The following is a 14,052-nucleotide window of genomic DNA, read 5'->3' as shown; positions in this document are numbered from 1 at the left end:
TATTGTTGCGTTGTGGGGGTTGTAACACAGTCAAGTGGATTCATCAGCGAGAGTTATCTTTTGACCTTGCGTGCCCTAACTGTGTGCGGTCTTGGAGAGCTGCCCACCCGGAGAGAGTATTATCAATTGAGACAGGGTTACCCTTTGGGCAGGCCATACGCCTGCTGGAGAGCGAAGAACAGCGCTCTCTGGCCCTTTTCCGTTACGACCTAAGTAGGGCCATAATAAGAGTTCAGGCTATTAGAAAGTCTGAGGTGTTGCAAAAGCGTTGTGAGATTACATGTTTTGCACCTCGGCAGTGGTTCATTGATCCGGCTGATTGGGAGAGTATTAACCGCAGATTTCAACGATTGAAACTTAAAAGGAAAAAACGAAAGGAGAGATCCAAGGCAGGATTGGATTAATCGCAAACATGGGGTTGATTTTGATCGTTGTGGCCATCATGCAGGGGGTGGAAAGTTTTTGGGCTCCCACGCAACCTAAAGAAAACATATGGGTTACCTTAGCAAATCAAACAGGCCAGGAGGCAATCTGCCTGTCTCTCTCCTCTCCCGGTAACCCCTTTACCACCTGCCTGGTGGGATTGCCCACTGATGTGTGGCCATGTCCTTTCACCTCGACCCATTCCCATACGTTATGCCAAAACTATGCAGATCATTGGGACCAAATTGTTCCCTACCTCCCTCCAGCTCCCAGGGAACCTCAAGAGCTAGAACTACTAGGATCAGTGAAAGCAGATGCCTGTGTTATGTTTAATTGGACAAGTACACTTCGAGCCTCTGGTACACCTACTGGAAATCAGACTTTTCCCATAATTGTTAATGCCACTATAGCTGCGTATAGAAATGTTACTGCTTGGTGTAACTACACTAGCACGAATGTTTCTCGGTCATCTAACACTCCGATTGCTTTGCCAAAAGGGATATTTTTCATTTGTGGGGATAGAGCATGGGCTGGTATTCCATCAAGGATAGAGGGTGGTCCGTGTACATTAGGAAGGTTGACCCTATTGACACCTAATATGACCATGATCTTACACAAATACAGAAATCACATGCGATTGAGGTCAAAACGAATGACACACGCATACACCCCAGAGTGCAGAGATGATGTAACGTTCTGGTCCCCGGGTGAAATCATTGCAATATCATTTTTTGTCCCTCAAGCAGCAGCTGCTCGGGCTTTAACATTGTTGGATAGGATGGCCTGTTGGCTGGCTAAACAAACTAATGCTACTTCTAAGGCCATTTCAGACCTGCTGATCGATGTGGATTCAGTGCGGCATGCGTCCCTCCAAAACAGAGCAGCTATCGACTTCCTGCTGCTGGCTCAAGGACATGGATGCGAAGAGTTTGAAGGGATGTGCTGCATGAACTTGTCTGATCACTCAGTCTCTATCCATGCTCAGCTTTCTAAGTTGCAAGAACTAACCACACATCTACAGAAATCCACAGGCTTTGGACTTGATGATTGGTTGAAAGGACTCGGTTTTGGCCCTTGGATAACTTCATTGCTGCAACATGGAATAATCTTGCTAATTGTTATTGTAGCTACCTTATTGCTTTTGCCATGTTTTATAAAATGCTTGCAACGCATGCTTATGAACATAATTGATGGTGGTGGGAAACAGCTTTTGTTAGCACAAAAAGAAAACGGGGGAAATGTGGGAAGCCTGCCTGAGATGTGGCTGCGTGAGAAAGGACATAGCAGCCAGATTCAGCTAATCTCTGTGTGAGAAACTAGGCGTACGTGACTGAAGCAGGGCCAACAGTGCCCTTGAAACACAGGTGCAGAGATACCAGCTAGGTTGTTGAGAATAGTTGGTATGCAGTAAAGAAAATTAACGAGATGGGAACTTGGAATCGCAAGGCTAGTAATAGAAAACAAAGCATTAGTGTTAGACCCAATCCTGAGCTTAGATTTTGCAATATGCATGAGCTAATTATTGTGTGTATAAAAGACCACTGGTTTTACAATAAAGCGAGACCTGTTGACCATGACAAGATGAGACATGTCTCCCATCTTTTCCAATAATTATCCTGAATATACAAACAAACACAAAATTTTACTACTTTTCCTCTAGTAGTCAATTATTAAGCTTATAAAGAAATAGTGTTAACATCATTGCATTAATTTACTGCATTCAGCATACCCTAAAGCACCCATTTAAAAAGTAAGTTACCTTCTTTTGGTTTCAGCCAAATGAAGCTGAAACTTAAAAAACTGAGACAATTCAAGTAAAATTAAAGCTAGTTTTTTATTTAACACTGGCTGCAGCTTTGAACGCAAACACAAGGAAAAAACCTGACACATATCTGTGAATAATTCTTCATTCATTTAACAATGATATTACCTGAGCTGGATAAGTAGAAAGAAATTCAGTGATCTGGAAACTTGTTTCCTGGATGTCCATAGCTGCCTGGCGAATAACTTGATGCAGTGATAGCTGGGATTCCTTCAACAAAGAGCTGAGCCAAACTTCCACATTACCTTCAGCCATCACAGGTCTAGTCAGCTCTACTGTCTCACCCTCTCGTGAGCTAATTGACAATATACGATCATATATCTAATAAAAGCAAAAAGATCTTGTGTTTATAGACAGGTCATTTATTTTTACAATAATTTGTATTTTTCTGCAATCACTCTATTACACTGATTTAAGTAACTAATAAATTATATCCGCTTGTTCAATGAAATGTAAAGACTATTAAATCATCACTTTGCTAGGCAGAAAAGCTTTAAACAAAACACTGTCATGAAAAAGGATACAAACCCTAATATATCGACCATTTCTTAATCTCACTAAAGTTTCAATGGCAATCCTGCACCACGTGCTCTAGGATGACCCTGTTTGAGCAGATGACCCACTGTGTTCCTTTCCAACCTGACCTGTTCTGTGATTCTGTGACAAGATCCACTTTCCAGTCACAATAAAGGAAACCTTCCCCCCATTACTGATGGGTTAACGGCCTAACAAAATTTATAGCCTTAGAATCAAAAATATTGAATACAGAAAAGTTAAGGAACATGGAAAATCAAAGGAATTTCAAAAGCATGGGGAGATAATTAGTTTCTAAAAAATGCATACATTAGGAAAATATGTTGCTATTCGTTCTTGTAAAAGGTATAAAAAGGTGTTCTTCAAACATTGTGTCTGAAGGCATAGTAAGGACAGCTCAGAAACAGTAAAAACACCTTTTCTTACAATCAAAAAATTAATGGAAAAGTACAAATACAAAGGCAATGTAAAGATATAAATAAGCTCATAAAGACTCAAAAACTGATTTGAGAGGGATCTATAGAAAAAAGTTCAGTACACGGGTGGATTTTTCTGAAATTTAAGCACTGGTGCAAATTTTTATTTTGCTATTTTACAAGAAGTTTTACTACATCATAAATGAGGATATGAAACAAACCTTAAATAAATCCTACTCAGCATCAAATAGTTGGTGAATAAGGTAAAACAGTAGAATGCCTTATGCAACCAAGTAGGTCTCTGATTTAGCAAATATCACACATTGCCAATGTGAAGGAGTGTAGCACTGAGGTGTGGGCAGTACCTACCTTTTCATGGAACCTGACGGTTTTAATGTTGTCAAACACGTTCAGCAGATGTGCCTGTATGTTGTGAGAGTTGGATGCCTGGCCAAGAATTTCTAAGAGAGCAGGATCTGACACAAAGAAGAATCGTGGAAATAGCAGGCGCTTTTTCTCCAGGTACCTGCATTGTTAAAAATTTGGTAGGGAAGCCGGGAGGGAGTAGATGGTGAGCGATTTGGGTTGATTTATACATCCTTTCCTCTTTAAAAGTGGTATTTCTCAACAATTTATTATGATTTTTTTAGCTGTAGCAATGACAATTTTTATTCACCATACATCCATGTTAAGCATCTCCTTTAAAGCTACTCGCCTAGTATCAGAAATCATTTTCTGGAAAACTTTTATTATTTGCTATAATCTAATCATCAGTAAAAAGAAGCTAAACTCAAATATTTTCACATGGGCTCTTTTACTTCTTATTTACATCTCTCAAGCTGAATGCCTCCCAGATCTGTGAAAAGTGTGAATGGGACACACAAATCTAGACTGCCTGCTGGATTGAAACCAGCTCTGAGGAGTGACACCTTAGCCACAAATCAAATACTCATCCATGAGTTGGTAGAAATTTCTTTGGAGGTGTTGTATAATCCTGCTAACTTGTTTGCTCAGTTCAACTAATTTCATAGTAGAATAAGGACATGATCTTTTCAAAGTCCATGGGACAATACTTGAACAATTGCTCTTTTCCTAATTACACAATGAAAAACCATCTGGCCAAGAACGTGGTCTCGCAGTAATCTTACCCTGTGAGAGATTTCTGACAGATTTCAAGCTGTTCCAGTAAATGTGGCAATAACTGTCCCATTATTTCATCTCCAACACAGCACTGAATAACATTGGGTGTTTCATGAGCTCGGGTCATGATCCTTACCCAGGATTTATCAATGTTAGAGAAACGCTTTGCTTCCTGTTGAAACATGACATGAAGAATGAATGTGAATGTGAAATGGAAGAAATGGAGGAAGGAAGAGAGAAGAGGGTAAAGCACCTGTTTTCCAGGACCAGCACTCAATAACCTCAAAAGCAATCTTCTCACTAGTAATGACATGTCTTCTGGAACTTCAGCTTAGATGCAATTCTTTCTACTTACACGACAGAGCTTATTTTATACTTGGCTGTCAAGCCTGCTATGAACTCTCTCTCATATTTCTACAGAAAACGACAGAAAACTTATTATACTTGAATTAAAGCTTCAAATTTGAATATTTTTTCCTAAAACTAAAGTTCATTTTTAATTTGAAAACTGTGCAGGAAGGTTTAAGTTAAGGATTACTAAGTACTACTGTGTTAGTGGTACTTACTACTAGATAAAGCTACTACTAGGCACAATGCTTAAATACATGTATTAGTTAAGAGCTTTACAATCTAGAAATCAAAAGACCAAACAGATCACATGATTTTGTTATTCTTTCTCACACCATGCCTTCCATTAACACTGCTTACCTAATTTCCTAGCAAGACTAGTTTTGTTAAATATTAAAAGAAATTAAGTTTATGTTACTGCATCAACTATGACATCACAGTTAAGTTTTATTCTTAAAATGCTGAGAAGCAAACTAAAAAAAAAAGGCACGTCTAGAAACCTTTGGAAGTTGCCTTGCTATATCACCACCAATAAAAACAGCTTCTAAGTAAATCCACAAGTTCTGAACAGTCAGCCAGTTCTCAATTATATCCGTTGTGTTGGAAAGATAGTGCACCCATTTCTGAATCTGTGTCTTGAATGGTGCATTGTACCTACAATTAAAAAGAAATTTAAAAAGCATTTCTTTATTTCAAGAAGAAAACAAGACTCTTGAAAAGCAGCATATAAGCCACAGGATAAGGACTAGCTTTTATGCTCTAAATGTTTTCAAGTGAAAGCAGAAAAACTTAATTCAGCTAGTTGGAAGCTCTAAAACCAATCAGCTCTAACTTGCTTCTGTGTACACAAGGTGCATAGCATGGCTCCAATTCAACAGAAGTGGGATAGAAGCAAGGCTTCAATTTCACTCTAAGTTAAAGGGACTACTCAACATCTTGTAAGCTGTAAACTCACAATGTTCCTAAACTCCCCTAAACTGCTTGAGAGCATCTGGCTGGTGATCATGTTCTGTGTTCCTTATTTTATCCATGTCTTTTGGCACGTGGAACCATAAAAACTGAAGCTCACTTTAACTTGGATTTTCAGCAGCATTGGCATAAGGCAATGACTTATCACAGGGGCAGAGAAGCAGTGCCTGTAATGCCCATGGTATGCCTGCCACAGCCAGGCAGTGTTCTCAATTTTGTCCCCACTTTCTTGCATCAATGAAAACTTTCCAGTTGTTTATTCAGGAAATCTGAGCTGCATCTACATGTTTTCAAAAGACAAAATCTTTATCTTATTGGGAAGATACACTAGACACAGTAAGAACTAGCCCATGAATAGTTCAAAGACAAGTAAGCTCTTAGGTTTTATCTAGATGTTTATTTACCTTCCTTTCTGTGACAGATTTGTTTACTAAAATATTAGCCTTTTGCTAATATTTTTATCTCTCCCCCCATTCCCTCCCTCCCTTTCCTGTTACCTGTTACTCATGAGAGAACCAAGAGTCATCAAGCTGTCCTCCAGGGTAGCAATTGTTTCTGACATGCTGTCACCTCTTAACAGAAGTTCCCCACGAGTTTTAAAGTTTGCAAAGATAAACATCTTGTTATCCCATTCAGCTATCACTTGTTTTAACTTCTGCTCAATGTCTCTCTCCTTCACAGCACTTATGCAGATATCCTTTTAAATAAACAGAAGTCAAAACAAGCTATGAATCCTTCAAGTCCCTGGTATGCAAATCTAGCTCTTATTTCCTTTAACACTAGGTAACATTAGGCTCATGAGCAACTATTTAGTGGAAAGCTCTAGAGATAAACAAACAACACAGCTAATAATCTGTATACCACATTACAATTTAATCAACTCTGGGGGAAGAAAAATAATAAAAAAATAAAAATAATAAATTAGTGAGTGCTTTTCATATGTTTAATGTCACAAAGCAAGGTACCCTCACAAATTAACTCCTGGGCCAAATGGCATGATTTAAAAAAAAAAAAAGAAGTTGACACCACAATATATTTGTCATAATTTTATACAAAAACCTGAAGTGATAGTCCATTTCTCTAGTCTTTCTACAGAAATATTTTGATTTCCTTCTTGCAACTGTTACTCCCACATACAAGCAGATTGCTGGTTTTATGTATCCATATTTCTTTCCCCACAATACCTCTATTTCCTCTTTATATCTTAATAGTGGAGCTTCCATTATATTCCTCAGTTTGAATGTTTCACTCTCCACGTCAAATCTGTGTTCAGTGAGATTCATAATCTGCTTCCAGTGCCGAGGCATCATTGCTTTACTTGACATATGCTCAAGCAATGGGCAGCATTCACTGAAGTCCTCTATGGTCTTCTTTAGGTCAAGAAAAGGCTGCCATTCCTTTACAGCACGAGGGAGCTTACGGCACCTACATTGAGATAAAGCAAGCTTTTCCCAAAAGTTTCAAATAGTCTTTCTTTGAAGGCACAGTATATGGTTTTAACAACAGAACACATACCTTCCAAACTCAGGTTACCTGTAATTTGGAGCTTCTGTATGTGCTTCTCCATGTGAGAAAATCTGTTTCCAGTCTATTTCAATGGCTGATAGCTGGGTAGGCACCCACAACCTCCCCTTAAGGACTGTGGCCACATAATTTTAATAACTCTGTGCAAGCAATCTTCAAAACCTATTGAAATGTCCTACATCTTGATTTCATCTTTTAGTGAGACTGAGGGTATGCACTCCTCTGAGCTCTAGAAAGACCCTGTTCCTCAGGTTTAATTCTTTACATTTTTTGATTCCTGGTTTGATGAAATGTTCAGTTTTTATGCATGCAATTTAACCCATTTTGTAGAAAAATTATTCAGCAATTCACAAACTTGCCTTTGACATTTAGCATAAATCCATCTCTCATGATCAACAATACTACAACAAAAAGGGGAAACTTTCCTTCATGGACAAAATAAATAACAATTTTAACGTATATTCCAAGCTTATTAAAAAAGATAGCAAAGAATCTGTCTAAGGAACAATAATGCTGAACATTTAGAACCAAAATTCTTCTTGGCTTTATGATATTGGTAATGGATATATTTTTCAATTTAAATTAATATTTTTCATGCCTCAATAAATAAATACATGCTCATATATGATTATTGTTGCTGACCAATTATAATCATATTCAAGAAGTGCTTTAGGCAACTTTAACACAGATGCAGTTTCTCACCTGTTCTGAAACTCCACAAGTTCACTGTTAATTTTTTCAATGTCTAATTCTGACCAAAGAATATCATAGTAGCCACTGATTGTGTCAATGACACTGTTATATAGATTATAGAGTTTCTGCAACAGATTCAGTTGCTTCTTTATTTCAAGTAGTTGAGGAAACCGAGTAACTGGCAAACCAAAAAGATCTTCTCCACTTGTACAAGTAATATATTTCCGAAAGAGATTATCACACCGATTCTAAGAAAGAAAAAGAAAAAAGAGTTAAATAATATAACTAAATAATAATAAATAAAATTTAATATAAATAACTAAATATTCAAGATCCAAAATTATGATTAGAGCTGAATTAGACTAAAATCTAGGAAATAATAGAAAGATATAGAGAGATAGTAACAGCTTACACTGTCAACAGTTTTGTCAACAATTTTCTTGAGAAAAGTGACTTTTAGCTAGCTTAGAGGCACATTTTAGAAACTGACAGGAAAGCTATTTACTTCAGGTGGCACAGTGACAGAACAATAAATGCTAAGATTGCACTTGAAAGAGGTGAAGCATGACACACAAAGCAAAAAAAGGCAGATACAGCAAATTCTACCTCTCCAAGTACGCTGTGCATACTTTTATTGACTGTTGAAGGAAGAATTACTACCATTAAAGCAGGAAAGAAAAACGTAATTTAATTGTCAATTGCAATAAAACTCAAGGAACTTAGTAGGAAGTCAAATGAATAGCAGTATAGGAAAAGGAAAAGCATTAGAAATTGTTATTGCAGGAATAGATATTAATAATGATACAGACTTCAACCAAAAAAATAAACACAAGAATGATCCCAAGTATAGCTTATAGCCAAATACAGTAAACTTGTGGGAAGGCTCTCATCAGGATATTGTACCTCATAATCATTACTCATTATCTACGCAGCCTTTCCATTAACTCCTAAAATTTAGATTTAAACACTATTCCTTGCAAATGCATAGAAAAATTCCAATTTGTTTTGTCTTAGTGAAAGCTAGACTTGTCCAAATCAGTAACTCTATCTGCCAATGACTGTTCATTCAGCCACTGAGATTCCTCCTCACAGCCTTTAGGTCACTTGTAAGAAGTACTAAGTTATGTCTTAGAATTAACAGTACCTGGAATATAGTAAGCCTGTCACTGGCTTCCTGAGGTGTTAAACCAACCACCATTGGCCCATTCTAAAAGAAAAAGAAAAAAAAAAAAAAAAAAAAAAAAAAAAAAGAGAGTGAGAATATTTATTTAGAGGGTGAGATTAACCACAAGTTATTTCTAATTAGCATTTTCTACATGCTAACATCAAACATTTTGCAGCCTCCAGAACCCCTCCCCAGATCAGATAAGAGCTGAACCAAGAGATGACAGTTAACCTACTAGAACAAACACTTTTTTAAAAAGAATAAACAAAAATTTCAAAAGCGGCAACTAACTGTTTTTAATGCAGAAATTTTTCTTTTCACTATAAAAGCTATGAAATCACAGCTCATTTTTTGAGTAAAAGTCAGCATTACTTAAAAGATGTTGCAAGATTAGATCAGCTTCATTCACTTATATTCTAATGAAAAAGAATGTGAGAGTTTAAGTCACTTGTATATACACCCAGCATCAGAATTACTCTTCTGGCTAACATCATTTATCATTAATCCTAGCCTTCACATTTGCTCATGGTAACTAGGTGTTTTTCAAAACCCTTAAATATGTCAATTATCTTAGTTTTTAAGAGCTGATTACCACTATTATTTACATCAGTCATAGACAAAACATTAACCAAACCTGCCCTGCACTGAAAGTCAAATACCATCTTAACAAGAATAAACCTATTCAACAGTAGACACCCATCCCATTAATTGATCAATTCCAAAAACCTTTCCATGCTCCCACTGCTCCTTAAAAATTCCTCTCATACAATAAAATAGAAATACTTGCCTCATCATAATCTGAATAGAACTGTGCACAGTCTTCAGTAAAACTCTTCACAGTACTAATAAGCTCTCCTCTGAAGTTTGGCTGCAAAGCAATAAGCTCATTCTGCACTTCGTTTGCACGGATTAGCAGTTTTTCCCAAGTGTAGTGCAATGTGTCCACCTTCTCTGTCTCCTCCTTGGCAACAAGTAGATTGTATTTGTTCAACATAGCATAGGATTCCTGCCAGAAATTTGGATCAAGATACATAAAATGGTAACTTCAGTTAATTTTGTAAACATATATGTATGCTAACATTTTGAATTTTTAAGTACGGAGAATGATTTCTTAGAAAATGAAATTCTGTTCTTGCATAGCCATTATCAAAATCTGGCAAACCAATACCAAACTGGAGGAAACATCTGAATTTTTTTCTCAGAGCACCTACTTCCACTTGCACCACCAACATATTTTCAGTCCACATGCTGAAAACCTTAGCAAATTTTCACTAAACTGAAATTCACTTTCTATAAATTAGCACAAGGTAGGATAGCAATGAAACTGTGGCATAACTTATTTTGAAAATTATAATATAACAGTAATTTGAAAATTTTTCTATGAATTGGAATTATTTCCATTTATGTTTTCCAGTTTGATCAAATTGTAGCCAAATAGCAGAAATGGAAATGTAACTATTTGCCTACTACAACACCATGTGGAAAATATACCAACCTCCCTTCAAAAATTCAAAGCATCACCTCTTGTGCCTAGATACTTGAGCATCCTGCTTGCAGAATTGGAAGCTTATAATGAAATTATGAGCAATTAAGAATCTCAAATGTCTTAGAAAAAAATAATTCTACTGAAAAAAAATCAATGGTGTATTTTGCCATATTACAGCATTCTTAAATAAATACTCTGGTCAGGAATGCAGAGAAACAGTTACCATCTCTTTTTAAAGTCCGCCATTTACCAAATGTTCAGCAAATGCATTCTACCACATTAACTTATTTAAGGAAGTCTGTTGCTTGTGTTTATTTTAACCTATATAGGTGATAAAAGCAATCAATCAATCTCATATAGTCTGCTTAATATTTTTACTCCTCTTTAGGCTTCATTAAAAAAAAAATTCGGAATCTCATTCCTTTTCATACACAGACTTCTTCCACAAAGTATGAAAAGATTTCTTGCATTAAATAACTACTTTCTCATCTTCCTCTTACCCACATCACTCAGTTTCTGCACTGTTCACTAAACCACCTCTCACCTCAGCAAGCTTATATTTACCCAGATCAGAATTTCACACAAAAAGGTTTACAGGAACATAACAGGCCTGTCACTCAACATTCAACACATATTAAATCATACATTTTCCAAGTTCACTGTTAAGCTCTAATCCAGAAAATAACTGCTCTCTTGAAACAGTACCCATACATGCAACATTTCCACTAGCTACCTCAATGGGGCCAATTTGAGAGTCAATGGAGATCTGTAGCTCTCTGATCTCTTTTAAAGCTGACATGGCTATTCTGATATCATCCAGGTCCGTGATGCTGCGATTTAACTTCTTGCCAGTTTCCTCTATAAAAGTTAAAATTGCTTCCATCTGTGTTCTGTACTTCTTATTGCAATGACACCCCAGCAAAGTCATCCAGGCTTTGGTTTCTGATCTCAGTGCTAGCTTCAGATCAGCTAAAAATATTGAACAATTAATAGATATTAGATAATACAGATATTTTTAAGGATGCACTTTTAATCTTTTTTATTACATGTGTTCCCTTTGGTGCCAGTTCTGGTTTTTCATCTCATCTTTAACATACAGAGATGATGAAGTCGCATGGGCACCTTTAAGTGCTTTATAAAGAATTCCTTGCAATTCACGATGGCTTTCCTCCTATTCTTCTCAGAATTTATCATCTTTTCTACTGGAAAGAGCTTCTAAAAAGTTGAACAATTAACAGACATTAGATATCATAGATATTTTTAGCATATGCCTACTGGAAAGAGGAGACTGGACTCCATATATGTCATCTTGTTTACTTACCATTATACAAATTTCTGTCCTATATATCACTAATGAATTGGTTAATATTCTCATCTAAGTCTAAAATATTTTCAAAAATTAATCTTTAAAAAAATAATGTGGAGAGGAAATTACAAGTTTAATTATGAAAGCTGAGGAAACAAAATTTGATCATCACATTGGTGGAATTGTTAGATTACAGGGGGTTCAGCTGTCTCACTGCATGCAGCCAGGCAAGAAAAAAAGTAACAAACTTACTCCCATGAAATATGTACCCCTGGGAATCAGTGACAGAAGGATGGGCAAACACTACCATCCACCAGGTAAGTGAGCAGAAGTATCCAGGTGAGATAATAAACTCCAGCTGAGCCTCACAGATATTCTTGTGTTAGTGTTTCGTTTGCATACATTTACAGCCAAAAGAGAGTCCTTCTCTCTCCCTTTCTCCTTTCCATTTTAATCTAGTTCACCCATCCAAAACTGTCACATCTCTCCTTCCTACTGGTGTCAGAAAGTACAGGTCCCTGGAAAGAAGCTGAACCCTACCAGTGTACAGTGCAATAGCTCCCACGCAGATGTATTCAGGCTCAGAATTGATTTTCAGGTCCAGGTCTTGGAAATGCAGAATTTCAGATTCAAATTCAGAGAGCAATGGGTTTCCCACCATTAATTTATTAATGGCTTCTTCCTTGTCCCTCTGCCATATATGGTGGTAGCAACTAAAACTCCCCAAAGCTGTAAGAACTTCCTGAAAGACATTTACAAGTTCAAAGAAAGATTATCAGCACCACATATAGAACACACATATAACTTCTTAGCAGCTGCTCCATAGAGTACATTACAAACTCCACAGTGAAGCAGGTTGAATCACCTCACTAAACTAAATTTAGGCTAAAGCAAGTTCCATTACTGATCACACATCATGCCAAAAACTCTACATTAATCACATCCAATTTGTCAGATTAGTTTAAACATTTGCCAATTAAGTAAATCTTCAGTCAATAAAATCATTAGAATCAGTAGGAAGTAAAGTTTAAACTAGGATACATTACACTTGTCCTTCCCTGCCATTTCTTGGGATAGAAACTGAAACCTGAGCTCCAGGGCTCAACATAGGAAAAAAAATTCATTCTGAAATAATGAAGCTATGAAAAAATTTTTTTATCATTAATTTCTACAATCAATTCAGGTCTCTTTGATTTGAATATCATTTAATGAGCATGGAAGAGAACACACTTTTCTTTTTGGTTCTCAGGAGTTCAGAAAAACGTGAGAAAGTTGAAGTTAAATCATCACTGCATCTAATTAAACAAGTAAATGAGAGATGACTGCCACAGGAGATAATCCACATGACGACTTATGATAAATATAGTACATTTAAAGCTGGATAAATGACAAAAGTTTACAATATTACAAAATACCAAATATCAAAATACCATGGTAACTATCCACCATTATCTCAGCACTCAGCATCAGTCTGGTAGTTAAGCTTAAGCACCATTGAAGTTACAAGGCCTTGAGTCAAAGAGTTTCACATGGCATGACTCTTAAAAAGCCCCAGAAGAAACTGATGCAGCGCTTCCTAAATAAATACAGTTTATTAAAGAGTGCATAGAATAAGAACAAGGCAAAAAATTATGCATTCCTTTAAGATAAATCCTAACCTAAATCCTATGCACTGCTTTACAAATGCCAATCTGACAGCCAGTTTTCTTCTAAAAACCTTCATAACCTCTCCATAATGTGGCAGAAATCATGCTGGCTTCATTAGCTACACACAACCCAACTATGCCTAGAGTTTATGATGTTTTAATTTATGCAATACTCAAAACCTCAAATCTTGGAACAGAGTACACTTAATCCATGGTACACTTTCAAAGCATATTTGCAAATTTTCAGCCACATGTTTTCCATCCACTATCCTAAACTTTTTCATTATTACATTTAACCACAGCTTTAACTGCCTACCCATATTACTCAAGGATATTGAAAGTAATACGTTAATATCCCTTGAGAGTAATGCTAAATTAACACCTTTACTGTCTTACCCCTTTTGTAGAATTGATGGCACTGCTGAGTAAAGATACTAATTTAATAATTTCTTTGTTCTCTGAAATATTCTTGAAGTAGTTCTGGCTTTGCACTTGATCAGATGAACTGAGTGATGCTGCATCTGATACACTACCTATAAAAGAGGATTCAAATATAAAAGCAGGCTTAGGACAGACATAC

General features: G+C 36.5%; 1 protein-coding gene across 1 annotated transcript in view; it reads right to left on the bottom strand.

The window, feature by feature from the left end:
- DNAH5 (dynein axonemal heavy chain 5) overlaps positions 1–14,052 on the bottom strand; it is a 122,360-nt gene that overhangs the window by 72,583 nt on the left and 35,725 nt on the right. Inside the window, 12 exon segments of the mRNA XM_066341255.1 lie at positions 2,354–2,566; positions 3,565–3,721; positions 4,344–4,507; positions 5,184–5,337; positions 6,150–6,349; positions 6,837–7,077; positions 7,879–8,117; positions 9,014–9,076; positions 9,822–10,040; positions 11,254–11,489; positions 12,367–12,568; positions 13,869–14,005. Of these exon segments, the coding sequence (XP_066197352.1) occupies positions 2,354–2,566; positions 3,565–3,721; positions 4,344–4,507; positions 5,184–5,337; positions 6,150–6,349; positions 6,837–7,077; positions 7,879–8,117; positions 9,014–9,076; positions 9,822–10,040; positions 11,254–11,489; positions 12,367–12,568; positions 13,869–14,005 (2,225 nt within the window).

This window comes from Sylvia atricapilla, chromosome 1 (genome assembly GCF_009819655.1).
Source record: "Sylvia atricapilla isolate bSylAtr1 chromosome 1, bSylAtr1.pri, whole genome shotgun sequence".
In the NCBI taxonomy this organism is placed as follows: Eukaryota; Metazoa; Chordata; class Aves; order Passeriformes; family Sylviidae; genus Sylvia; species Sylvia atricapilla.
The sequence above is the reverse complement of the archived record's forward strand: the minus strand, read 5'-3'. Positions and strand labels throughout refer to the sequence as shown.